This window comes from Nannospalax galili, unplaced genomic scaffold (genome assembly GCF_000622305.1).
Source record: "Nannospalax galili isolate Female #2095 unplaced genomic scaffold, S.galili_v1.0 scaffold363, whole genome shotgun sequence".
In the NCBI taxonomy this organism is placed as follows: Eukaryota; Metazoa; Chordata; class Mammalia; order Rodentia; family Spalacidae; genus Nannospalax; species Nannospalax galili.
In genome coordinates this window covers 4,342,274-4,368,856 of record NW_008351176.1, presented here as the reverse complement: position 1 = coordinate 4,368,856, position 26,583 = coordinate 4,342,274, and the positions used below count along the sequence as shown (strand labels likewise).

The following is a 26,583-nucleotide window of genomic DNA, read 5'->3' as shown; positions in this document are numbered from 1 at the left end:
TAAACTTGTATGTTTAATTAAGTTAAAGAAAAAAATTATGAAAAGAAAAAAGAACCTTATGTGTAATCCTATCAACAATAGCAACAGCAATTTCAAACAAGAAGCTTAAACATACAACCTCATGAAACAGTGGTCCCAACACATGATCAACGCTTTAGACCAGTGTCTCTTTCATGAACTCTTCCAGAACAGCTACCACACTTTTGGCCTCAGGCATTTCTTCATGTTCCACTTTAACAATCTTCAAAAGGATGTCTCCACTACCACAGTTCTTAAGGAACATGTAACATTTAAACAAGGCGTAATGATTCATTTCTGCCTGCCGGATAAATCTCTTCAAATTGTTAGTGTCTTGTATGGCCTAGAAAAAGAAGACTCAGTTAATTAAGTATGTGTTCAATGAGATAGTAACGAAGCTTGAGAAATATCCCTTATCAAGCTGAGCCCTCAGCATATGTGCCAATGTTGGCTTTTTATTGTAAATATCCCATTATTTCTATTGCTAATATACTTTGCCTTTGGTGTAACAGCTTCTCCTGTAGAAAAAGACTTAAATCTTTTAAGGTGGCAGCACTCTCCCATCACGTATCTCTGCATTTTGCAACTGAGATACATCACACATTGGTCAGCTTGATGTCCCCTGAATATAAGCAAGCATCCAACACAGCTTCTTGGAAACGAAACTGCATGCAAAGCTGCTGAAAGGGCAAGTGTCGTGACGCCTGGAGTTCTGGGGACGCTCCATTCTAGGGACATCGCAGCTGTCAGATCGCAGATGCTGTCCCTGGCAACGATCAAATTCACACCAAAAATATTGCAAGTGGCCCTTGGCACACAGCCAATGCATTACCTTTAGTTTAAAGTTCTCCAGAACTTGTCTAAAAAGAAAAGGGTTCCCCCCTTCAGCACCATGCAAGAAAGCCTGCATCCATTCCTCACAAAAACGGTTGCTTCCTACAAAATATTAAAAAAAAAAAAAAAAAATGTTAAGTGCTACAAAGCACCTGTATTTCTTTACAAAAAAAAAATTGTAATTAATTATTTAAAACTTCTGTAGTAATCTGAAAAAGAGTAATGTTTGCCACATAGCAAAGAAATGCCAAAACAGTTCTCCCCAGTCATGCTCCCCTCCATAAAAAAAATTAAAAAAAAAAAAAAAAATGTTAAGTGCTACAAAGCACCTGTATTTCTTTACAAAAAAAAAATTGTAATTAATTATTTAAAACTTCTGTAGTAATCTGAAAAAGAGTAATGTTTGCCACATAGCAAAGAAATGCCAAAACAGTTCTCCCCAGTCATGCTCCCCTCCAAAATGGTCATTCTCATGCACTCTGCCTGCCTGTCTCTCTAAGCTTCATATGTATTTTTCTTTCTTTTCTCCCTTTCTCCCTTTCTCCTTTCTTTCTTTCTCTCTCCCTCCTTCCTTCCTTGCTTCTCTCTCTCTCTCTCTCTCTCTCTCTCTCTCCCTCTCTCTCTCTCTTTCTTTCTTTCTTTCTTTGGAACGCCCAGAGATCCACTTACCTTTGCCTCCCAACTGCTGTGTCGGGAAGTATGTACCACCATGCCTAGCAATATGTATTTTGCTTAATGGTTGTCTCATTAAATAGTACATCTGAGAGCTATACTAACATATCTCTAGCTCATTTTTAGCTGCTCTATAATATTCCATTGTACGACTTAGATGTTATATTGTTGATTTAAAAGAAAAAAAGAGCCAGGTGTGGTGGCGCACGCCTTTAATCCCAGCCCTGGGGAGGCAGAGGCAGGCAGATCTCTGTGAGTTCAAGGCCAGCCTGGTCTACATAGTGAGTTCCAGGACAGCTGGGGCTACAGGGAGACCCTATCTCAAAAAGACCAGAAAAAAAAGAAAAAAAAAAGCCTTTAAGCTGGGCATGCTGACGTACACCTTTGATCCCAGCACTCCAAGGCAGAGGCAGGCAGATCTCTGAGATGCAGGCTACCCTGGTCTACATAGTGAATTCCAGGCTAGTTGGGAGACACTGTCTCAAAAAAAAAAAAAAAAAAAAAAAAGCCTTTAAGGCCAGGAATAGTAGTTCACTCCTGCTATCCTCCAGATGCTGGAAGACCTCTGTGAGTTCAAGACCAGTCTGGTCTGGTCTATATATGGAATTCCAGGCCAGCCAGAGCTACATAGTGAGCCTTGTCCAAAACAAAAAAAACAAAACAAAACCAAAAAAAAAATACTTTTAAGGGGACTGAGAAGATGGCCGCACAAGCGTGAAGACCTGAGTTAGAATCCCCAGAACCCATGTAAAAGCTGGATGCACATGCAAACCTCTGTAATCCCAACAGTCCAATGGGGACATGGGAAGCAGACAGGAGAATCCCCAAAGCTCATGGGCCTAATGTATACAGCAGAAAAAAATAAAACAGAACCTGCCTCCAACAAGGTAGAAGGTGAGGACTGCCTACACTGTGCCATATACCCACACTCTCACAAACACACACAGAATGTCTTTAGGTGGGGTCAGCAAGATGGCTCAGCTGGTATAGATGCTTGCCACCAAGCCTGACTTAGATCCCCAGAACCTACATGGTGGAAGAAGAGAACAGTCTCCTGCAAATTCTCCGGTCTCCACACGTGCTCATACACACACACACACACACACACACACACACATACAGAGGCACATACACACAAATAAAAAATAAATAAATAAATAAATAAATAAATGTGTTCAGGGCTGGGGAGATGGCTCAGTGGATAAAACTCATGCCATTCAGCCGGGTGTAGTGGCGCATGCGTTTAGTCCCAGCACTTAGGAGGCAGAGGCAGGTGGATCTCTGTGAGTTCAAGGCCAAACACACACACACACACACACACACACACACCAAAAAAAAAAAACAAAAACCTCATGCCATTCAAGCATAAGGGCCTGAGTTCAGATCCTCAGAACACAGATAAAGTCAGATGCAGATGCAGTATGTGCATCTAAAATCCACCGTTCCTATGGTGAGATGGGAAAATCCCTGGAAGCTTGAGGGTCCAACTAGTCTGGTGTACACAGCAGGAAACAAGAGACCCTGACTCAAACAAGGTGGAAGGTGAGGACTGTCCTCTGTCTTCCACATGTATGCTATGATACACATATCCCTACACACACACACACACACACACACACAAATTTTTTTAAAAAATGTCTTTAGGCCAGTCATGGTGGTACATGCCTATAATCTCAGCACTTGGAAAGCAGAGGCAGGAGGTTTAGGAGTTCAAGGTTACATGAGACCCTTTTTCAAAGACAAACTGAAAAAAAAAAAAAAAAAAGCCTATAATATGAGGAAGACTAGGGTAGGAGGAGTATGAGTCCAAGGCTAGCCTAGACTGTACAGTGAGACTAAATCTCAGAAAAAAACAAACTGTCGGGCATGGTGGCACATGTCTTTAATCCCAGCACTCGGGAGGCAGAGGCAGGTGGATCTCTATGAGTTCAAGGCCAGCCTGGTCTACATAGTGAGTTCCAGGACAGCTGGGGCTACAGGGAGACCCTGTCTCAAAAAGACCAAAAAACTAAAAACCCATATAATAAATAAAAAGGGCTGGAGAGATGGCTCAGCGATTAAGAACACTGTTCTTGCAGAAGACCCAGGTTCGAATCCCAGCACCCACATGGCAGCTAGCAGCTGTCCCTAACTCCAGTTCCAGGGGATCCGACAGCCTCTTCTGTCTTCTGTGAGCATTGCACAACACGGGTGTACTTACCTACATGCAGGCGATACACACATACACATGAAATAAAAAATAAAAAAAGCCTGGTCTACACAGCGAGTTCCAGACCAGCTGTGGCTACAGGGAGACCCTGTCTCAAAATAATAAACAAACAAAAATATAAATAAATAAATAAATAAATAAAAAACAAGGCGGGGCATGGTGCTGCACACCTTGAGTCCCAGCACTGGAAGGCAGATGCAGACAGATCTCTGTAAGTTTGAGGCCAGCCTGTTCTACATAGTGAATTCCAGGCCAGCCTAGCCTACACAGTGAGACCATGTCTCAAAAAAAAGTCTTTATGAACATTTATCTGTCTCCTGTGTATACATATGTGAGTTTTCTTATACACACAGAATGGACTACTAGGCATGACTTGATTTTCATGTTTCTACGATCATTAGTGTTTTCAGCAAGCTTTGTACACCACAAGAAGGCTGTGACTGTATCATGTATTTTCAGTGTAAAGATGGAAACTCAAGAGATGAGCATGGTATGGTGACACACGACTTTAATCCCAGCACTGGGAGGCAGAGGCAGGCAGATCTCTGTGAGTTTCAGGCCACCACGGTCTACATAGTGAGTACCAGGTCAGCTGGGGCTACAGGGAGACCCTGTCTCAAAAAGACCCCCCCCCAAAAAAAAAAGAAGTAGTAAACTCAGAAAAGGTCCATGAAATGAACACTGCTTCCAAGTTTTTGACTCACCTGCATTGTAGAACTGAGGCTGGGAGCCACTGCAGTTGATGACCACAGATTTATGCTGCTCCTCTGTCATGGCCATACACAAAGATGTCATGGTGCCTTCATGAATAAGTCCTTCAAGACTGGCCACACTCAGAAACCTGTCACATATACAAGTTCTTTTCCACAAACAGTATTACAGAATGGGAGGAAGAGAACACATTCATTCTACACTAGGGGCTGCTGGTTAAAAATGCAATTTTTGGGCTTGCTGGAGAAAGCTTTCTTTAAAAAATTATGTTTTGGGGCTGAAGAGATGGCCCAGTGCTTAAGAGCACTGGCTGCTTTTGCAGAGGACCAGGGTTTGGTTCCCAGTATTCACATGGCAGCTAACAACTGTCCATAACTCCAGTTCTAGGGGACTCTGATGCCCTCTTCTGACCTCTGTGGGCTTTGCATGACAGGTGTATACTCACATACATGTAGGCAATATACTCATACACATAATATAAAAATAATAAGATATTTTTTTGCTGGGCGTGGTGGCACACACCTTTAATCCCAGCACTCGGGAGGCAGAGGCAGGCATATCTCTGTGAGTTCAAGACCAGCCTGGTCTACATAGTGAATTCCAGGTCAGCTGGGGCTACAGGGAGACCCTGTCTCAAAAAGACCAAAAAAAAAAAACTAAAAAATAAATATTTTTTAAAATATTATGTTCTTTACCTGTTAATGTCTCTTTTTGTTTCCTCATCTGATTCTTTAACCTCCACAGGAGTATAACTTAAAGCCTATGAAAAAGAAAAGCCTTTAGATATGTGTCTTCCAGTGTTCCTTGCTGAGTCACCACTATGACTGAATATCACCGTCCTTAGTAACCACTTCACCTGAGAATAACTGATAGGCACTGCCCACCACAGTTTTGTTCAGCAGCTGCCTGCTAACATTTTTTTTTTTTTTTTTTTTGCTTTGTGTATGAGTGTTTTGCCTTAATGTATGCAAATGCACCCATTGTCATAAAAGGCAGAAGTCAGAAGAGGGCATTGAATCCCCTAGAACTGAAGTTGGGGATGGTTGTTGGCTGCCATGTTGGTGCTGGGAACTGAACCTGGGTCCTTTTTAAGAGCAGACAGTTCTCTTAACCACTATGCCATCTCTCAGCCTCTGCCTGTTAACATTTTTAAGGCAAAGTTGTTTTTCTTTTGCCAGTTAAACTCAGGGCCTCATACACCTAAGAAAGTAAGCAAGTGCTCTAATTTTTCCTGTAGTAGGGTTATTTTAAGACATTGTCTTGCTCGATTCCTGCACTCTCCTAGAACTCTCACTTCTTCACTCTCTGTCTCTCCAGCACTAGAATTATAGGCACATGTTACATTTTTAAAAGCATTTTGTTTGCTTGTTTGTTTAGTGGGCAGGAGACTGCATGCATGCCATGCCATACATGGGGAAGTCAGAGGACAGCTTGTGGGAGTTGACTGTCTCCTTCTACCATGTGGGTTCTAGGGCTTGAACTCAGGTCATCAGGTGGTACACCAGTGGTCATTATACCAGCCCCAAAGTTCATCTATTTATTTTATTACTTGTGCACACACACACACACACACACATGCAGTCATAAGCACTTGCATGCCACACAACCCATGTGGAGGTCAGAGGCCAACTCTGGGGAGTTGGTTCTCTCCTGCCACCTTGTGGGGTCTGGGGATTGAATTCAGGTCCATCCTGCACACAAGCAGACATACACAGTTAAAATCACTTTGAAATTTTGTTTTCTCTTTCAAAGTGTTTTGGAAATTTCACCTGTCTCAGATAATTTCAAACAGTAATTATTTCAGTCAGGTGTGGTTAGGCAGGCCCGTAATCCCAGTACTCAAGAGGCTGAGGCAGATAAGCCTCAATGTCTAAGGCCAGGACAAGGGTGATGGCTCATTGGGTAAAAATGCTAGTCACTCAAGTCTGACAACCTGAGTTCAATCCCCTGATCCCACATAAAAAGCCAGATATGATAGTGAGCATCTGTAATCCCAGCACTCTGACAGTGACATGGGAGGCAGAGACAGGAATCTACAGGAAGTCAAGGGCCAGCTAGCTTGGAGTATGCCACACAGGAGAAAATGGATGAGAAGTGACTCCCAAAAGTTGTTCTCTGACCTTTACACATGTGTGTGCTTACACATTTATACACACACATACACATACACACACACACACACACACACACACACACACACACACACACACACACACGTTAATCAAAAATTTCTTTAAAAAAAGGCCTGAGGCCATCCTAGGTCACACAGGCCCTACGTCAAAAAAGTGGTCAAGAAGAAAAAAAAATTTTTTTTGGTCTTTTTGAGACAGGGTCTCCCTGCAGCCAGAGCTGTCCTGGAACTTACTATGTAGACCAGGCTGGCCTTGAGCTCACCGAGATCCGCCTGCCTCTGCCTCCCAAGTGCTGGGACTACAGGCATGAGCCACCATCCCCGGCTTAAGAAAAATCATTTTAAAAGGTTTTATCCTATTAGGAAGACCCAGCTGACATTTATAGTTCAACACCACCTTAGTAATAAAATTTTCTAGATCTGAGTAAATAAGATATAGTCCAAACAACAAGCATAATCTGAATAAATATTCAGGGAGGGTAATGTTACATAACATTTAGAGAAAATGCCTGTTTCTAAATGATCCAAATTCTGCCGAGGTGACTCTCAATTAAGGAATGCTTTTTCTTGGACAATACTCACGGCATGTAGCAAAAAGGTGAGTTTCTCCTGAAAGAGAAGAACAACTCTTTGGATTGGGCACACTACATCCTCAAACCAGCTGTTCAGATAGGACTTCACGTTGTTCTCCAGGCCCCTTTCCTAGATCAAGAGAGAATGTCATGTGCTTTAATATCATATAAGCCTGGACTGAACATTTTCTTCAATAAGCTCTGTGTGTGTGTGTGTGTGTGTGTGTGTGTGTGTGTAAACAAAAGGTTATCATCAGCTGTCCTCCTAAATTGCTTTCCACCTTGTGTCTTAAAATATTTTTATGTGTATGATTGAATTGTCTGCATGTATGTAAATGTACCCATGTTGCACAATGCCCACAGAGGTCAGAAGAAAACGTTGGTTCCCCTGGAACCACGCTGAGAACCAAACCTGGGTCCTCTGCAAGAGCAGTCACTGCTCCTAAATTTTGAGCCATCTCTCCAGCCACAATCTATGTGCTCAGGTTAGAGGCTAACTAACAGGAGTTGGAGCTTTTCTACCATGTGGGTGCTGGTGATCAGACTCAGGTCACCAAGCTCGGTGGCAAGAGCTTTATTCAGAGCCATTTCTCTAGCCCCTCCACCTTATTTTTTAAGGCAGGGTCTCTCACTGCACCTGGAGCTTACTGATTTGGCTAGGCTGAGTGGTCAGCCAGGTCTAGGGATCTGCCTGACTCAACTGCCTCTGCCAGCCACACCCAACTTTTTATGTGGGTGCTGGGGATCCAAACTCAGGTTCTAATGCTTGTGAGGCAAGCACTTTATATACTAAGCCATCTTCCTAGCCCCTTCTTCAATATACTGGTTTTCAAATATTTATTTTACTTTTATTTGTGTATTTGTCTGTGTGAGTGCCTGCAGTGGCTAGGAGGTAGTGGGTTCCCTGGAGCTGGAGTTATAAGTGGTTGTGAAATGCCTGACATGGGTGCTGGGAACTGAACTTCTGAGGCATTACACCAGCCCCCTTCAATATACTCTTAATAGCTAAAGAACAAAAACTAGAACAAGTACCTCTTTTCTTATTTTTGTTTTATTTTGAGACAGGGTCTCCCTGAGGCCCCAGCTGGCCTAAAACTCACTATGTAGACCAGGTTGGCCTCAATCTCACAGAGATCTGCCTGCCTCTGCCTCCCCAGAGCTTGAATTAAAGGCTGGTGCCACCACACCCAGCTTTTTCTTGTTTTTGAAACAGAGTTTAGCCATGTAGTATAGGCTGGCCTTGAACTTGTGATCCTCTTGCCTAAGCCTCCCTGATACTGGGAGCATAGGTGTGCACCACCATGCCTAGCCATACCTCTTTTTTTTCCTTCCTTCCTTCCTTCCCTTCCTTCCTTCCTTCCTTCCTTCCTTCCTTCCTCCCTCCCTCCCTCCCTCCCTCCCTCCCTCTCTCCCTCTCTCCCTTCCTCCCTCCCGCCTTCCCTTCCTTCCCCCACAAATACCATCAGCTCAAAAAAATGAATTGTGAGCCAGGCATCATGGCACAAACCTGTAATCCCAGCACTCAGACAAGAGTATCTCAAGTTCGAGGCCAGCTTGGGCTACAAAATGAGATTCTAGAATGACTATACAGCAAGACAAAACAAAAAACCAAAGGCTTTGCAATCTCATTTTCTAGGAGCTTATTGAAGGAGTAGAGTTCTGTGCTATTTGCTGCACTATTCCTCACTGGAGATAGTCTCTGAACAATCCCATTTCTCCATCTTGACATGGTAATGCCTGAAACATGCACAGTATAAGCTTACTGACTACTAATGACTGAAAGAGTATGGACAGAATTTGTCCAGACTCAGAATGTGAACACTGAACTATTTAAAGCACTCTAGTCATCAGACATGCCCCCACGAGCACATCTGGCTTCTAGACTGCAATGGGGACACCTGTTGCATAAGAAGAGCTCTAGTGTGGGAGAGCAGGACCCCAGATTCAAATCCCTGGCTCATTCCTCAGCTATCCTCTCCTCTTGCCATAAGCTATGTAAGTACATGCCAAGAAAAAGGAACTATTACGACATGTAATACGTAATATATTTATTAGAATTCTAACTTTAAGTACTGTAACAAGCCAAAGGCTTTTTTTTTTTTTTTTTTTTTTTAAGATAGGGTCTCACATAAGCCAGGTAGGTGTCAAACTCCCTATGTAGCTGACACTGACCTTGACGCCCGATCCTCCTGCTTCCACCACCTTCCTAGGGCTGGGATTACAGACATGTACCACCACACCTGGCTTGAAAGCATAGTTTTTGACAAGTTTTGGTAAATTAGTCAATACAGATATGTCTGATTCATAAAAGATGAGAATGGAATGTTTCTAAAACTCTTTGGTAAGTTCAAGGACATATATATACTGTGGCACAACATATCTCTGGTTTCACAGGCTTCATGGACCACTAGAGCTGACCAAAATATAAACCCTATGTGCCTAGAAATCAGGTAAAAGGCATCTTCTTCACCACATGTTACACGTCTTGAATTTGACATAGATTTTGGGGGGGGGTAAATATCTGTCTGTGTGTGTGTACATGCGTGTATGTATGCATGCCAAGGTGAATATGTAGCGGTCAGAGGACAACCCTTGGAAGTCAGTTCTCCCTTTCCACGATGTGTGTCCCAGGGAATTTAGATCATCAGGCATGGTGGTACCTTTACACATTGAGCCATTTCACCAGTCCTTTTTTGTTTTGTTTTTGAGACAGGATCCCACTGTAGCCCTGGCTGGCCTAGAACTCACTACATAGACTGGGCTAGCCTCAACTCATGGACAGTCTTCCTGTCTCTGCCTTCCAAGAGCTGGGATGACCATACCTGGCTATAACAGAATTTTTCATCAGTACAATACATCAAAAGTAGTCTCGTGAAACTTCTAGCACCAGTGTGGCTACATTCCTGCTATCCTCAAAGATCACCGGTTTCCTAGACCACAAGGTAAAGGTTTTAGATTTTTTTTTTTTTTTTGGTCTTTTTGAGACAGGGTCTCCCTGTAGCTCCAGCTGTCCTGGAACTCAGTATGTAGACCAGGCTGGCCTTGAACTCACAGAGATCCGCCTGCCTCTGCCTTCGAGTGCTGGGATTAAAGGCGTGTGCCACCATGCCTGGCTAAGTTTTTAGAATTTAAGAGTTTTGTGGCTATCTATATTATTTGACAAGTATAGAAGTCATGATATAGTAATCATTTCAGGCTTACAAGGTTTAAATCAGTCAGCTTACCTCACAATTCATATTATTTTTCAGCCCTTGAATATACTTGTCCAATTCGAGCCTGAAAGTATGTTCTTAAGGAAGTGATACAGGATGAATAATCAATAATTTATCTCTCAGTAAGAAATAGAAGGTCTCAGGCTGGAGAGATGGCTCAGTGGTTAAGAGCACTGAAGGCTCTTGCAAAGGACCCAGGTTCAATTCCCAGCACCCACATGGCGGCTATGAACCGTCCTTAACTCCAGTTCTAGGGGAATCCAAAGCCCTCTTCTAACCTCCATGGCACTGCACAACATGGGTGCACTCACATACATGCAGGCAATACACTCATACACATAAAATAAAAATAAATAAAATATTTTTAAAAAAAGAAATAGAAGGTCTCTCAGATAATGGGAAGTGAATCAAACAAGCCAACGCAATGGCCACAGGACTGTATGAAACTGACACACTCTTTATGGCTTGAGAAGCTTGGGGGCAAGCGCCAGAGCTGCTCCTCCACTTGCCTTCCCATGTTCCTCCTGACACCTCAAACACCAGAGAAAGGATATAGCTCGAGGCCTTTTTCAGATCCTCCTAAAAAGCAGACCACATACTCTGAAGGGTTATGTTCAGGTTCCATTGTTGCTGTTTCAGGAAGCAGTTTTTCCTGTTGGAAAAGGCAGTAATAACAACCAACTCGGTAACCTGGAATTCTAGAAAAGAAAGAAGAAAGTACAATGTAGTACTGGGGGTACTAGTGTATCTCATTTACAGACTGCTCTGAACTCAGACTACCTTGATCTAGCAACACTTTCAGACTGGCTACATGTTCAAAGCTTCCAAACGTCTCATCTGCTGACTCATCTCAGCAGAGGAACGTGACTCTACAGCCTGGTGGACAGTAATTACAACAGCCTCTATCAGGGCTGAACTTTTGTTGAAGTCTGCTGTCTTATATGAAAAAGCTACACAGAGTTCACTCTTGTTCATTGAATATCCATGTTTACTTAAAGATAAGCATGATCTCCTTTAAACCTTCACACTAGTGGATGTTCCAAGCAGATGTGCCAGGCTTATCTGGTGGCCTTATCCTTGGTCCATGGCCTCATATTCCTAAGGAGACCTATATGGCAAACTCATGGTCTGAAGTATAATTGAAAGACATCTGATGTTCTGATGTTGGACTGAGGGTGCCTGTTTAAGCTGAACTCCATCAAGGTAAAAAAAAAAAAAAACCATCACCTTCCCATCCAATTAAACTCCTGAGTTTATTTACTCATTTGAAAATTGAAATGAAAGTACTTCCCTGTCTCCCTCTGTAAGAAGAACTGTTTGCAAAAGCATGTTACAAACAATTTCAACTTTGGCAATTAACTTTTTCTTTAAATGATGCTAGGGATTGAACAAAGAGCATGCTAGGAAAATTCTATAAGACTGAACTGAAAGTTCTCTATGTCTCCAGCTCTTGACTCTATTCTTCTAAGCGTAAAACGATTAAAGTATACTTAGGTGCCAGCATCTCCATCACACAGTATAATTTCATAAATGTTTATGTGTGAGATCCTTGAGGGCAAGAGGTACCAGAAAACAGTAAACAAAGATGAATTTTGCAGGTCTAGATCAACACTTCTCATGTTTAGCTCAGAAATTAAAAAACCACAGCACACAGCACATTTTACACTTACCTCAGCTCCACAGATGCAACATTACCCAGTCCTTCAAAGACTGCTCCCTTGGAAAGACGCTTAGCAATGAAACTGCGCAGCTCTGGCTCCATTTCAGATGGTAGATTAGTATCCGCCAAGGAGAGGCTTGACAAATCAAAGACACACAGTCCTGACCATTGGACTAGTGCATTCATAACCATAAGTCAGATATAATGGTACCAAAGTCAGGGTCTGTCTCTCTCTCTCAATAGAATCTTATTATATAGCCCAAGCTGGCTTTGAACTAACTACATAGCCCAGATTACTGCAAACTTGTGGTGATCATCTTTTCCCAAGTGCTGGGATCATAGGCGTATACTGCCATACCCTACTTTAGAGTCTCTCTTAAGGACTTAAGAATGCTCTCTACTTAACTCCTGTTGGTGAGTGCTATAGTTTGGATCTGGAATGTCCCCCAAAGGCCCACATGTTGAAGGTTTGGTTCCCATACCATGGTGCTATTGGAGAGTGGTAGAACTTTTAGGAAGTGGGGTCTTGTTGAAGGAAGTTAAGTCACTAGAAGTATGCCCTGATGAGATATTGGGATCTTGGCTAGCTGGCCAACTGGCCACCTCCCTCCCTTCCTCTCTATTTCTCCCTAACTGCCATGAGGTTAACAGGCTCTTCTGTCATATGCTCTTGCCAAGAACTACTGTGTTGCCAAAGCAACCATAGACTGAAACTTCTAAAACTGAGCCAAAATAAATATTTCCTCCTTTATTTATTATTAATTATGAGTATCTGTATGTACATGTGTACATGAATGTAGGGGCCCAAGGAGGCCCTTGGTTCCCCTGGAACTGGAGTTACAGGTGGTTGTGAGCCACCTTATGTGGGTGCTATGAACTGAACTCAGATCTTCTGGAAGAGCAGTACATGGTCTTGACCACTGAGCCATCTTGCTACCATCCCCTTTCCTCCTTTTAACATTATCTCAACTGGGGGTGTAGCTCAGTATAGGTTACTTACCTAGCATGTGTAACGTCCTGGTTTAGTTCCTAGCACTTAAATAAAAAGATGATCAAGAGTGATGGTACATGCCTATAACCCAGTCCTTGGGAGGTAGAAGCAGGAGGATCAGGAGTTCAAGGTCATCCTCAGCTACATGGTTCAAAGCCAGCCTCTGCTGCCTAAAGCTGTGTCTCAAAAAAAGAAAAAGTTGTAAGCAATCCTAATTAAATTAATTGGGTCACTAAAACAAATTATCTCGGGTATTTTGTCATAGAATGTAAAGCTGATTAACACACTGAGGTTCCTAGGAATGCATCTCACCAAGTACAATCTACCTTCCATTCCCCTTTCCAGCTCTTCTCTCCACACGACAACTACACTAAAATACCTAACTCTGCCTCTTTCACAAACTCGTTTCCTATCTCTTCACTTCCTGTCTCACTTCCAGTTAAATTCCATAGTTAGGGGCTGAGCATGGTGGTATAAGTCTTTAATCCTAGCACTTGGGAGGCTGAGGCAGGCTGATCTCTGTGAGATGGTGATGGAGGCTGGTCCACATAGCAAGTTCCAGACCAGCTGGGGCTATACAGAGACCCTGTCTTAAAAAAAAAAAAATTCACGGTCAGTCATTATAAATTCCTAAATATATATATAATTTTTTTAAAACAGGGTCTTATTATTTAGCACAGGCTGACCTAGTACTCTCTACAATAGTTCAAACTTTCTGAGCTCCTCCTGCTTCAGCCTCCTGAGTGTGGGGATTATAGGCATGAGCCACCCTATCTGGTGCACACCTGAACATTCTTGCTTTTCTTTCTTTCAACTTTGAGTATAAATATTAAATACTGGGCCAGCAAGATGGCTCAGCAGGTAAAGGCACTTGCTGCCAAGGCTGACAGCCTGAGTTCAATCCCTAGAACCCACATGGTGAAAGGTGAGAACAAACTCCTACAAGTTATTCTCTGACTTCCACATATACACTATATACACCATGGCATACATACACCTACACACATATCCCCCAAAAAAAACCCACAAAATAAATGAATGAAAAAAAATTTAATTGACTCCTAAGCCAGGTGTGGTGATGACATCTGTAATCAATCCCAGCACTTGGAAGGCTAAAACAGAATCACCTTGAGTTTGAGGCTGGCCTGGGCTGCATAGCAAGATACTGTATCCCCCCCCCAAAAAAAAAGTGGTGGAGGGGGAGGGATGGCTTGATGGCTTAAGAGTTAAGAGCAATGGCTGCTCTTGCAGAGGACCGGGGTTTGGTCCCAACACCCATATGGCAGTTAACAACTGTCCTTCCAGAAGATCCAATAGCCTCTTCTACCCTCCACAGACAATGCATTCATAACAAGTTCACTTACATACATGTAGGCAAAATACTCATAAAATAAAAATAAAAATTTTTGTTTTTTTTTAAATAAATAAAAGCTGAAGAGATGGCTCAGCAGTTAAGAGCATTGGCTGCTTTTACAGAGGACCAGAGTTCAGTTCCCAGGACCCACATGGGTGCTAACAACTGTCTATAAGTCCTGTTCCAAGAGGATTCGTCGCCCTTTTTTGGTCTCTGTGGGTATTGCATGCACATGGTGCACTTACATACATGCAGGCAAAATACTCATACACATAAAAACAAAAATAAGTAAGTAAAAAAAGGTGGGGAAGGCTTGAGAGAAGACTCAGCAGTTAAGAGCACCAGCTGTTCTTGCAGAGGATCCAGGTTTGGTTCCCAGCACCCAAATGACAGCTAACAATTGTCCTTAACTTCAGTTCCATGTGATCGTATGCCTTCTTCTGGTCTCCAAGGGCACTGCACAACACAGGTGCACTTACATACATGCAGCCAAACATTCATATGAATAAAATAAAATGAATAAATTTTTTTTTTTTTTTGTCTTTTTGAAACAGGGTCTCCCTGTAGCCCCAGCTGTCCTGGAACTCACTATGTAGACCAGGCTGGCCTTGAACTCAGAGATCTGCCTGCCTCTGCCTCCCAAGTACTGGGACTACAGGCATGTGCCACCATGCCCGGCGAATAAAATATTTTTTAAAAAGTAAAATAAGGGGCTGGAGAGATGGCTCAGTGGTTAAGAACACTGGCTGTTCTTGCAGAAGACCAGGGTTCAAATCCCAGCACCCACATAGCAGCTAACAACTGTCTGTAACTCCAGTCCCAGGGGATCCGACAGCCTCTTCTGTCCTCTGTGGGCATTGTGCAACACGGGTGCAGGTACCTACATGCAGGCAATACACACATACGCATAAAAATAATAAATGAAATATTTTTTTTTTTAAAAAGTAAAATAAGGGGCTGGAGAGATGGCTCAGCAGTTAAGAACACTGGTTGGTCTTGCAGAAGACCCGGGTTCAAATCCCAGCACCCACATAGCAGCTAACAACTGTCTGTAACTCCAGTCCCAGGGGATCCGACAGCCTCTTCTGTCCTCTGTGGGCATTGTGCAACACGGGTGCAGGTACCTACATGCAGGCAATACACACATGCACATAAAATAAAAATAATAAAATTTTAAAAAAGTAAAATAAATTGGGACTGTAGAGATGGCTCAGCATTTAAGAGGACTGACTGCTCTTGCAGAGGACCCAGGTTCAATTCCCAGCACCCGCGTGGTTGCTAACAACCATCTGTCCATAACTCTAGTTCCAGGGGATCTGATGCCCTCTTCTGACTTCTGCAAGCATTGCATGAAACAGGTGCACTTACATACATGCTGGTAATACACTCATACCTATAAAGTAAAAATAATAGTTTTTTAAAAAGTAAAATAAATTAAAAATAAGTTTAAGAAAAAGCTAGACTTGGTGACACATGCCTGTAATCCCATAATCTCATCCCTTGGAAGGTGGAGGCAGGAGGATCAGGAGTTTGTCATCCTTGCCTACATAGTGAGCTTGAGGCCAGCCTGGGACTTATGGGACCCTTTTTCAAAAAACCAAAATGAATGAATGAATGAATAAATGAATGAGTGAATGAATATGAACTTAATCTCCTTCAAATGTTTTCATCTCAGTGGACTCTCTGAGCAAAACTAGTCTGTCTACCTGCTCTGCTCCTGCAGCTGAATATGATTGAATAAAACCCTTAATTCAGAGCTGGCTCAGTGGTTAAGAGCACTGACTGTTCTTGCAGAGGACCTGGGTTAGATTCCCAGCACCCACATGGTGGCTACAAACCGTCCCTAACTCCAGTTTCAGGGGAATCCAAAGCCCTCTTCTGACCTCCACAGCATTGCATGACACGGGTGTACATACATGCAAGCAATACATTCATACACATAAAATAAAAGTAATAAGTATTTTTTAAAAAACCTAACTTCATGATGAAGAATGTTAAATGATCACTATCCTCAAATGGGTCCTAATCTTTTCAACCCATCACTACATTTCCTGGCTTATTCACTTTGCTATATCACCATTTCCGGTTTCCCCTTCCTTTTCCTCAGTCCTCAAGTACAGTCTACTCATGAATAAACAACAACAAAAAAAGCCAGAGTGGTGAGGCACGATTTCTTCAATACCAGTGAGGCTAAGGCAGGCTGAGCTCTGTGACCTCAAGGCCAGCCTGGTCTACATAGTGAGTTCCAGGCCAGCTGGGGCTACAGGGAGACCCCATCTCAAAAAGACAAAAATAAACAAATAGAAATAAATACTGGAGATGGCTCAGTGGATAAGAAAACTGGTTGCTCTTGCAGAGGACCTGGGTTCTCAACACACTTGATGGTCCTTAACTCCCGCTCCACTGGCATTCAATGCCCTCTTCTGGCCTCTGTGGGTATTACACATATATGGTATACTTTACACATGTAAGCAAAACAATCATACACATTTAAACACTGATTTTTAAAATCTAATTTTTTTTTATGTGGATGTGTGTATTGTCTGCATGTAGGTAAGTGCACCGTGTTGTGCAATGCCCACAAAGATCAGAAGAGGCTGTCAGATCCCCTGGGACTGGAGTTACAGATAGTTGTTAGCTGCCATGTGGGTGCTGGGATTTGAACCTGGGTCTTCTGCAAGAACAACCACTGTTCTTAACCACTGAGCCATCTCTCCAGCCCCTTAAACACTGATTTTTCAAAAATTAAAATAAAGCTGGGCATGGTGGCACACACCTTTAATCCCAGCACTCAGGAGGTAGAGGCAGGTAGATATCTGTGAGATTGAACCCAGCCTGGTCTACATAGTGAGTTCCAGCCTAACAGGGGCTACAGGGAGACCCTGTCTCTTAAAACAAGAAACAAAAACAAAAGTTAAAAATAAATGCATAAAATAGGGGCTGGAGAGATGGCTCAGCCTCCCAAGTGCCGGGACTACAGGCATGCACCACCATGCTTGGCTTATTTTTATTTTTAACATTTGTTTATTTATTTACTTATGGGGTGGGGGCTTGCATGAATATGTGGAGGTCAGAGGACAACTTGTTTGATTCTGTTCTCTCCTTCTACTATATGTGTCCCAAGGGGTCAAATTCAAGTAATCAAGCTTGACATCAAGTGCCATCTCACCAGCTCAATTTTCATTTTTTGAAATTTTTATTTAAGTATACATGTGTGTCTGTGTGAGTGTATTCCACATGTATGTGGGTACCCATGGAGGCCAGATGTCTGATCCCCAAACTAGAGTTACAGGCAGTTGTGACCCATCAGACATGGGTACTGGGAAACAAACTCAGGTCCTCTAGAAGAGTAGTGAGCAGTCTTAAACACTGAGTCATCTCTCCAGCTCCCCACCCACATTTTGGTTTTTTAAGACAGGGTATTCTAAATCAGCCTTGGTGGCACAGGCCTTTAATCCCAGCACTTGGGAAGCAGAGGCTGGAGGATCTCTGTGAGATTGAGGCCAACTTGATCTACATAGTTATTGCCAGGCCTACTGGGAAACTGTCTCAAAATTAATTAAGTGATTGATTGATTAAATAAATAAAATGAGATGTCCTGTAGCTCAGACTGACCTCATACTCACTATGTCACTGAGGAGGATAACCTTGAACTTTAGTGTGTGTACTTGGGTATTCATGTGTGATGATGCGCACATGCTTATAGAGGCTAAAGGTCAACCTTGGGTGTTGCTCCTCAGACGCCATCCATCTGGTTTATTTGAGGCAGGATTTCTCACTGGGACCTAGAACTTGACAATTAGGCTGGGGTGGCTAGCCAGTGAGCTCCAAGGATACCCCCGTCTCTGTCTTCCCTGTACTGGTATTACAAGTGTGTCATCATGCCCCACTTTTTATCAGGATTCTGGGTATTCGAGTCGGGTCCTTACACACTTTAAAGACTATTTCCCCATCCTCTCATTGAACTCCTGATCCTCCTGTAACCAGCTCCTATGTGCTGGAGTTACAGATGTGTGCTACCATGTCTGGTTGTTGTTTTTTTATCTTGAAATCTAAATTTTGATAGCAGCATCATCTTGAATGTTTTACTGAGTTCCAATCAAGAAGCTCAAAAGAATTCTCTCTGGCTAATCACAGGTGCACTATCTGTGTTTACCCGGCCTTGAATGAATGAGGGAATCATGAGAGATTCCTGGGGGACAGGAAGAATTGATGGCTTGACTCAAAGGAAGTTTAATGGTAACAGGATACTCAGACATCCATAGGACAGAGACACACAGAACATAAAAAGCATATGCAAGGGGGTTCTAGAGAGATGGCTTAGTGGTTAGGAGCACTGGCTGCTCTTACAGAGGACCTGGGTTCAATTCCCAGCACCCACATGGTGGCTAACAACTGTGCATAATTCCCATTCCAGGGGATCCAACACCCTGCTCTGGCCTCCAACGGCATTGCACACACAAGGTGCATTTCATACATGTAGGCAAAACATCTGTGCACATAAAAATAAAAATAAAAATAAACTGGGGCTAGAGAGATAGCTCAGCAGTTAAGAGCACTGGCTGCTCTTACAGAAGACGCAGGTTCAAATCCCAACACCCACATGATGGCTAACAATCATCTGTAACTCCAATTCCAGGGGCTCTGATGCCCTCTTCTGTCCTCCATGGGCACTGTGTGACACGGGTGCACTTGTATACATGCAGGCATAACACTCACACATAAAATAAAAATTAAATAAAAATAAATTTAAAAAGACTTTAAAAGAGCATATGCATGGGTTACGTTTAAGCCGTTTTCACCTGAAGTCATCACCAGGAGTTTCTGCCTTTGTGCCACCCGAGCTTGCATCATCACTGTCACCTCTCTGTTGTGTCAACCTGCCAGACACAAAACAACAGTACTATCAATTATAAGCTCTAAACCAAGCAGCTTATGGGGTCTTTTCAAGCTGGGCAAAGGCAAGGAATCCACTAAAACAGTGTAATGTCAAAGTGCCTGGGTCCTCTATTGACTACTGGCATGAGTTAGAAATCCCATAGTGTTGACAAGAGCCCCTTCTCTCCTCAGGATGTCTAAGGGGTGGAGAAAAGATTTAATACCTGAGAGGTCAAAGAAACTCCTCTTTAAAATGTTCTATTTATTATCTTTATGTTATGTGTATGAGTGTATTGCCTGCATATATGTTAAGTGCACCCCTGTTGTGCAATGTCACGGAGTCAGAGGAGGAGATCAGAAGAGGCTATTGGATCCCCTGGAGCTGGAGTGATGGATGGCTGTCAGGCAACACATGGGTGCTGGGAATTAAACCCAGGTCCTCTGCAAAAGCATCCAGTGCTCCTAACTGCTGAGCCATCTTTGGTGTTTTTGAGACTGGGTCTCCAAGTAGTGGCTAGGCTGGAGCTCACTATGTAGACCAGGCTGGCCTTGAACTCACAGGGATCCACCTGCCTCTGCCTCCCAAGTGCTGGGACTACAGGCTTGCACCACCATGCCCAGCCAGAAACACCTCTTTAAAAAGGGGCTGGGAGGGATGGCTCAGCATATAAGAGCACTTACTGCTCTTCCAGAGTAGAATTGGGTTCCCGGCACCCACATAGGCAGCTTACAAATGTCTGTAACTCCAGCTCCAGTTAGATCTGATGTCTCTGGCCTCTGAGGAATACCGCACAAACAACTGCATACTCGCATATTCACACACAGACACAGGCACTGGCACATAATTAAAAATAAAAAAATAATCGCCTTTAATCCAGTACTCAGGAGGTAGAGGCAGGTGGATCTCTGTGAGTTTGGGACCAGTCTGGTCTATACAGGGAGTTCCAGGACAGCTGGGGCTACAAGGAGACCCTGTCTCAAAACAGACAAAAAAAAATTTTTTTTAATTAACCTTTTAAAAAATAAGTCATGGGGCTGGAGAGATGGCTCAGCAGTTAAGAACACTGACTGTTCTTGCAGAAGACCGGGGTTCGAATCCCAGGACCCAAATGGCAGCTAATAACTGTTCTTAACTCCAGTTCCAGGGGATCCGACAGCCTCTTCTGTCCTCCGCGGGCACTGCATGACACGGGTGCACTTACCTACATGCAGGCAATACACGCATACACATAAAATAAAAAAAATAAATAAAAGCCGGGCGTGGTGGCGCATGCCTTTAATCCCAGCAGAGGCAGGCGGATCTCTGTGAGTTCAAAGCAAGCCTGGTCTACATAGTGAGTTCCAGGACAGGTGGGGCTACAGGAAGACTCTGTCTCAAAAAGACTACTACTACTACTACTACTAATAATAATAATAATAATAATAAAATAAATAAATTAATTAATTAAATAAGTTAGGTGTGGTGGTGCACGCCTTTAGTTCCAGTAGCCAGGAGGCAGAGGCAGCCTGGTCTACGTAAGCGAGTTCCAGGCCAACTGGGGCTACAGACAGACCCTGTCTCAAAAAATAAAAATAAAAAATATAAATAATAAATGAATGAATAAATAAATAAATAGACTATTTCCAGGGCCAGAAGGGCCCCTGCAAAATCAGCGGAAGGGAGCGGAACTGAATAGAGGAGAGAAAGGCCGCAAGAACCGCGGAAACTAGAGGGGAATGAAGGTAGAAATGAAGGCAATTTGAGGCGATGACTAGAGGGCAGGAACAAAGCTGAAATATCGCAGCGTTCAAGAACTGTGCTAGACAAATGGTCCGGGCTGAGCCTACAGGAGCTGGAAGAGGGAAGAGGCTTGAGAGGACCAGGCATAAAAATCCGCGAGCCGGGCAGAACCGACTGAGGCCAGGAGGGCCCTTCGGCCAGAGACCTTGGCTGGGAGATGAGGTGGCGTTTGGGGGCCGCGGGGCCGGTGTGCAAGTTCGGGCGGCGGGGCCCGTGGGGCGCTGGCACCTGCTTCCGCGGTAGCTGTACAGGCAGTAGTGGCTGCTGGGCGGCGGCTCGAGTCTCCGCTCCTCTGCAGAGCCACCCTCCTCGCTGCTCTCCAGCTCCTTTTCATCCCCATCCAGCGATTCTTGCAACGAGGGAAGCATCCCAGCACCTCCGCACAGCGCTGTGTCCCCACCAAACCGTTCCCCTGCTGCTCTGCAGTGCCGGGTGGGCCGGTTCGACCTGCTCCCCGCCCTCGCACACCTGCGTTCCGCTGGCTTCCGAGTCCTGCTAGAACTTCCGAGTTCGCCCTAGGAGACAGTATCTGGTGATGACGGTGCGTCTAGTCACACAGAAAATAATAGAGCTGATCTCCTTCTTTCTTCGTGTGTGCAATAAACACACGTGCATACACCAGTTTGATCAAAGACACAAATATTGCCCGGAAGGTGTTGTGCCCACCTTTAATCCCAGGACTCAGGAGGCAGAGACAGGTGAATCTTTGTGAGTTCGAGGCCAGTGTGGTCTACACAGTTTCAGGCCTTTCAAAACTAAATGTCCGGGGCTGGAGAGATGGCTCAGCGGTTGAGGGCACTGACTGCTCTTGCAGAGGACCTGGGTTCAATTCCCAACACCCACATGGCGGCTATGAACCGTCCTTAACGCCTTCCAGTTCCAGGGGAATCCGAAGCCCTCTTCTGACCATTGCACGACACGGGTGCACTCACATACATGCAGGCAATACACTCATACACATAAAATAAAATTAAAAAATAAAAATAAAAAAACTAAATGCCCATGTGGTATATGTGGCTCAAAGTGAAAGCACTGGCCATAAAACAACTCTAAAATTTGTAACGTTTCTTCTGAGCCAAAAGGAGTGATCAGGGACACAAACTCAAATTACCGAGTTTTGCTGGGTTTTTTGCTTGTTTGTTTTTTCATGAAAGAGGTTGAATAAACTTTTACACTCACAAAAGAAAATAGGTAAAATCATCAAGTAAGAGAAATCACCTGGATGTGGTGGGGCATGCTGTTAGTCCCAGCACTTAGGAGGCAAATCTCTGAGCGTTCAAGGCCAGCAGGCTGTACATAGTGAGTTCCGAGCTAGCTGATGCCACAGGGAGACCCTCTCTCAAAAAGACACCCCCACCCCAAGCTGGTCGTGGTGGTGCATGCCTTTAATTCCAGCACTCAGGAGGCAGAGGCAGGCGAATCTCTGTGAGTTCAGGCCAGCCTGGTCTACATAGTGAGTTCCAGGACAGCTGGGGCTACAGGGAGACCCTGTCTCAAAAAGACCAAAAAAAAAAAAAAAAAAAAAAAAAAAAAAAAAAAGAAAAGAAAAGAAAAGAAAGTGAATTGCTGGGACTAGAGAGATGGCTCAGCTGTTAATAGCACTGGCTGCTCCTGCAGAGGACTGGGGTTTGATTCCCAGCACCCACATTGCAGTTAACCATCCTAAGTCCAGTTCTGGGGCATCTACTGCCCTCTTCTGACCTTTGAAAGGTTTGCATGACACAGGTGCACTTATATATATGCAAACAATAGTCATAACCATAAAATTAAAATAATAAATAGCCAGGTTTGGTGGTGCACGCCTGGTCCCAGCACTTGGGAGGCAGAGGCAGCGGATCTCTGTGAGTTCAAGGCCAGCCTGGTCTACATAGTGAGTTCTAGGACAGCTGGGGCTACAGGGAAACCCTGTCTCAAAAGCTGTCTGTAATCTCAGCACTTGGGAAGCCAAAGCAGGATGATCACTGCAAGTTCCAAGCTAGCCATAGCTATATAGTGAGATCCTGTCTCAAAAAACAAAAACAGATGATAATAAGAATGAAGCCAGAACAGTGACTCACACCTGTAATCCCACTACTCCAGAGAACTGGCACAAGTTCAGGGTCAGCCTGGGGTACATAGTAAGACCCTCTCATAAAAAAAAAGAAAAAAAAAAAAAAAAAAAAGTGAATTGTAATATGTGTATATAGGGCCAATGAAATGACTCTTCAGGTAAAAGCACTTGACCCCCCAAAGCCTGATGACCTGAGTTCAATCCCCAGGAGAGAGAACTGATTCCCACAAGTTGTCTTCTGACCTCCACATGAGCACCTAGGCACTTGCACCCACACACATATATGTGCATGCATTAAATAAATAAATAAATGTAATACAAAATTTTAAGGAATATGTTTACATATAAGAGTTAGTCAGGGGGCTGGAGAGATGGTTCAGTGGTTAAGAACACTGACACCCAGGTTCAAATCGCAGCACCCACATGGCAAGCTAACAACTGTCTCTAACTCCAGTTCCAGGGGATCTGACAGCCTCTTCTGTCTTCCTCGGGCATTGCATGACAGGGATGCACTTACCTACATGCAGGCAATACATGCATACACATTAAAAAAAAAAAAAAGTTACCCAGGAGCCTGGCATGGTGGCATACACCTTTAATTCTAGCACTCTTGAGGCAGAGGCAGGCAGATCTCTGTGAGTTCAAGGCCAGCCCGATCTACACAGTGAGATCCAGGCCAGCTGGGACTGTGTCAAAAAGATGGAAAAAAAAAAAAAAAAAAAAGACAAGTGGCTCAGCAGTTAAGAGCACTGGTTGCTCTTGCAGAGGACACATGTTTGATTCCCAGCACCCACATGGTGGTTAACAACCATCAATAACTCCAGTTCTAAGGGATCAGAGGCCCTCTTCTGACCTCCACAGATACTGCATGACACGGGTGCACTTCCATGCAGGCAATATACTCATACACATTAAAAAAAAAAAAAAAAGAGCCAGGCATGGTGGTGCACAGCTATACCCCAGCACTTAGGAAGCAGGAGTATCCTGAGTTCCAAGCCAGCCTGGAAACCTTAGTAAGACTATGCCTGGTGTGGGAGGCAAAAAAAAAAAAAAAAAATCCTGCTACCTGGTTTATATAGTGAGTTCCAGGCCAACCTGGACTACATAGTATGCCCCACTCTTGAAAAAACAAAAAATAATTTTTAAAAACTGCTCACTTCCAGGCATGGTGGCACACGCCTGTAGTCCCAGCACTTGGGAGGTAGAAGCAGGCGGATCTCTGTGAGTTCAAGGCCAGCCTGGTCTACGTAGTGAGTTCCAGGACAGCTGGGGCTACAGGGAGACCCTGCTTCAAAAAGACAAAAAAAATAAAAAAATAAAAATAAATTTAAAAACAAACAAACAAACAAAAAAAACTGCTGAGTTAATGTTAATACTTTGTAACCCCTAAGGCATCTTTTCCTTGCTTGTTTTACCTTACCTTTAGCAATATTACCTATCAGTCCTAGAGAGACTAAAGAGATGACTCAGTAGTTACTGAACATTTATTATTCTTTTACCCAAGTTCACTTCCCAGCAGCCAATCAAGTTGCTCACAACCACTGTAACTCCAGCTCCAGGGGATCTGAGTCCCCTCTTCTGGCCTACCTTATACATGTGGCATATACACACAGACACACACACATTGAACTCCAGGTGTGGTGGAGTATACCTTCAATTCCAGTCCTCAGAAGGCAGAAAGGCAGAGATAAAGTCTTGGGTTCTTTTTTTTGAGACAAGAGTCCCAGCTAACCTGGAATTCACTATGTAGATCAGGCTGTCCTTGAACTCATAGACATCTACCTGCCTCTGCCACCCAAGTGCTGGAATTAAAGGCATGTGCCACCACACCCAGGCTAATAAATAGTTTTATAGTCTGTTTTCTTTCACTTAGCAAGATGTATTTACATCTTCTTCATGGATTTTCATGACTCAATAATTCACTTCTCCAGAACTAAAACATCAACCTATTAAATATTGAACTTGGGGAAGAGAAATGGCTCAGGGGTAAAGAGCACTGGCTGCTCTTGCAGAGAACCTCAGTTTGATTCCCAGCACCCGGAGAAGAGCTAACATTCATCCTTAACTCCAGTTTCAGGGAATCTGACAGCCTCTTCTGGCCTACACAAGCACTGCACTCATGTGGTGCACATACATGCAAAACACTCATACACTTAAAAATAAAAAAAGTCTTTAAAAAATTTACTTCTCTCTTTTTTTAAATTTTTTTTGGTCTTTTTGAGACAGGGTCTCCCCACAGCCCCAGTTGGCCTGGAACTCACTATGTAGACGAGGCAGGCCTTGAACTCACAGAGATCTACCTGCCTCTGCCTCCCAAGTGCTGGGACTACAAGAGTGCGCCACCACACCCAGAAATCCTTTTTAAAATATTTTATTACTTATTTGGTCTTTTTGTTTTGTTTTGTTTTGTTTTTTTAATTTTTAAAAATGATTTATTTAATAACAACAGAGTGTGAAAGTTTTGCCTTCATCTCTTCAAGTACAGCTGTGCATGCAATTCCTACAGAGGCCAGAAGAGGGACTTGGATCCCTGGGAACTAGAGTTGTTAGCTAGGTGCTGGGTTCAATCCCTCCACCCTACCCCCAGGTCCTCTGCAAAGCAACCAGTGTTCTTAACATCTGAGCCATCTCTCCAGCCCCTCTAAGAGTAAACAATTACCAATTATTCTGGTTTCCACAAAACACCCATATGAGTAGATGGAAAAGAAAACATTTTGTAGATAAGGCATAGATCTTTAAACTCTGCAAAGGTTCCTTGTGCTTGAAGGAGTCATTCCCATAGAGCTGCATGCAGGTTAAGAGCTGAAGAAACTAAGATAGGTGTGGTGATAAGGAGGCCGAAGCAGGAGGGCTGTGAGTTCCAGGTCAGCCTTGGTTACATAGTAAGACCCTATCTAAAAGCAAATAAAACACATAGGTGACTCTTACAGTGGAGAATGTGGGTCTCAAAGAGGATCAATCAGTTACATTGACTTGGGGGAAACAGATCCAAGAGATGTTATTGCAGAGACAGCGACCAGGATACATAAGGTCTTCATTCTGCTCCTGGGCCCTCTCCGGACTCCTGCATCTACTCTCCCAGTTTGGGCCTTTCTTTTGTTCCACCTCACTAGGGAATCTAATCTTGCTTCCCACCTTCCTTCCCCTCTCTTTTTTCTCTTTATTTCTGCATATAACTTCTTTGTCAACAGCCTTTTTCCTATTGAGCAATTCAAGAAGTGTATCTGTATTAGTTTATAATGGATGGAGTTCCTTGTTTTTCATTTTGTTACTGGATAAACCAAATATTTCTTGTCTTTTCTCTGTCTGAAGTTAAATTCTTCTGAATTTTTCTAGTAGCTGTTCTTCAAAGACACTGTTACTCTCCTCAAGGCCACAGACCTTGTCACCTGCCTGCCATTTTTTCTTCCTTACTGACTGGACCACGCAGCAATAGTAAGTAACTCCTATATTCAGGGGGAGAGAGGAGCAAAATGTGACAGAGAATACTTTTTTTTTTTTTTTTTTCCCA

General features: G+C 43.5%; 1 protein-coding gene across 3 annotated transcripts; it reads right to left on the bottom strand.

The window, feature by feature from the left end:
- On the bottom strand, positions 1 to 21,456 carry CUNH17orf75 (chromosome unknown C17orf75 homolog). 3 transcript variants are annotated; one of them, XM_008848177.2, is made up of 10 exons: positions 21,251 to 21,456; positions 19,167 to 19,244; positions 12,030 to 12,155; positions 10,914 to 11,057; positions 10,372 to 10,429; positions 7,158 to 7,277; positions 5,140 to 5,204; positions 4,438 to 4,574; positions 851 to 954; positions 1 to 361 (listed from the first exon to the last, which is right to left on the bottom strand). In XM_008848177.2, exons 1-10 carry the CDS (start codon positions 21,388 to 21,390, stop codon positions 155 to 157), a joined length of 1,179 nt encoding a protein of 392 aa, XP_008846399.1. In that variant the 5' UTR covers positions 21,391 to 21,456; the 3' UTR covers positions 1 to 154. The 3 variants fall into 3 exon arrangements, with proteins under 3 accessions (XP_008846399.1, XP_029409450.1, XP_029409451.1); XM_029553590.1 differs by having other exon boundaries at positions 12,030 to 12,192; positions 21,251 to 21,385; XM_029553591.1 differs by having other exon boundaries at positions 12,030 to 12,192; positions 21,168 to 21,303.
- Between the last annotated feature and the right edge of the window lie 5,127 nt (positions 21,457 to 26,583).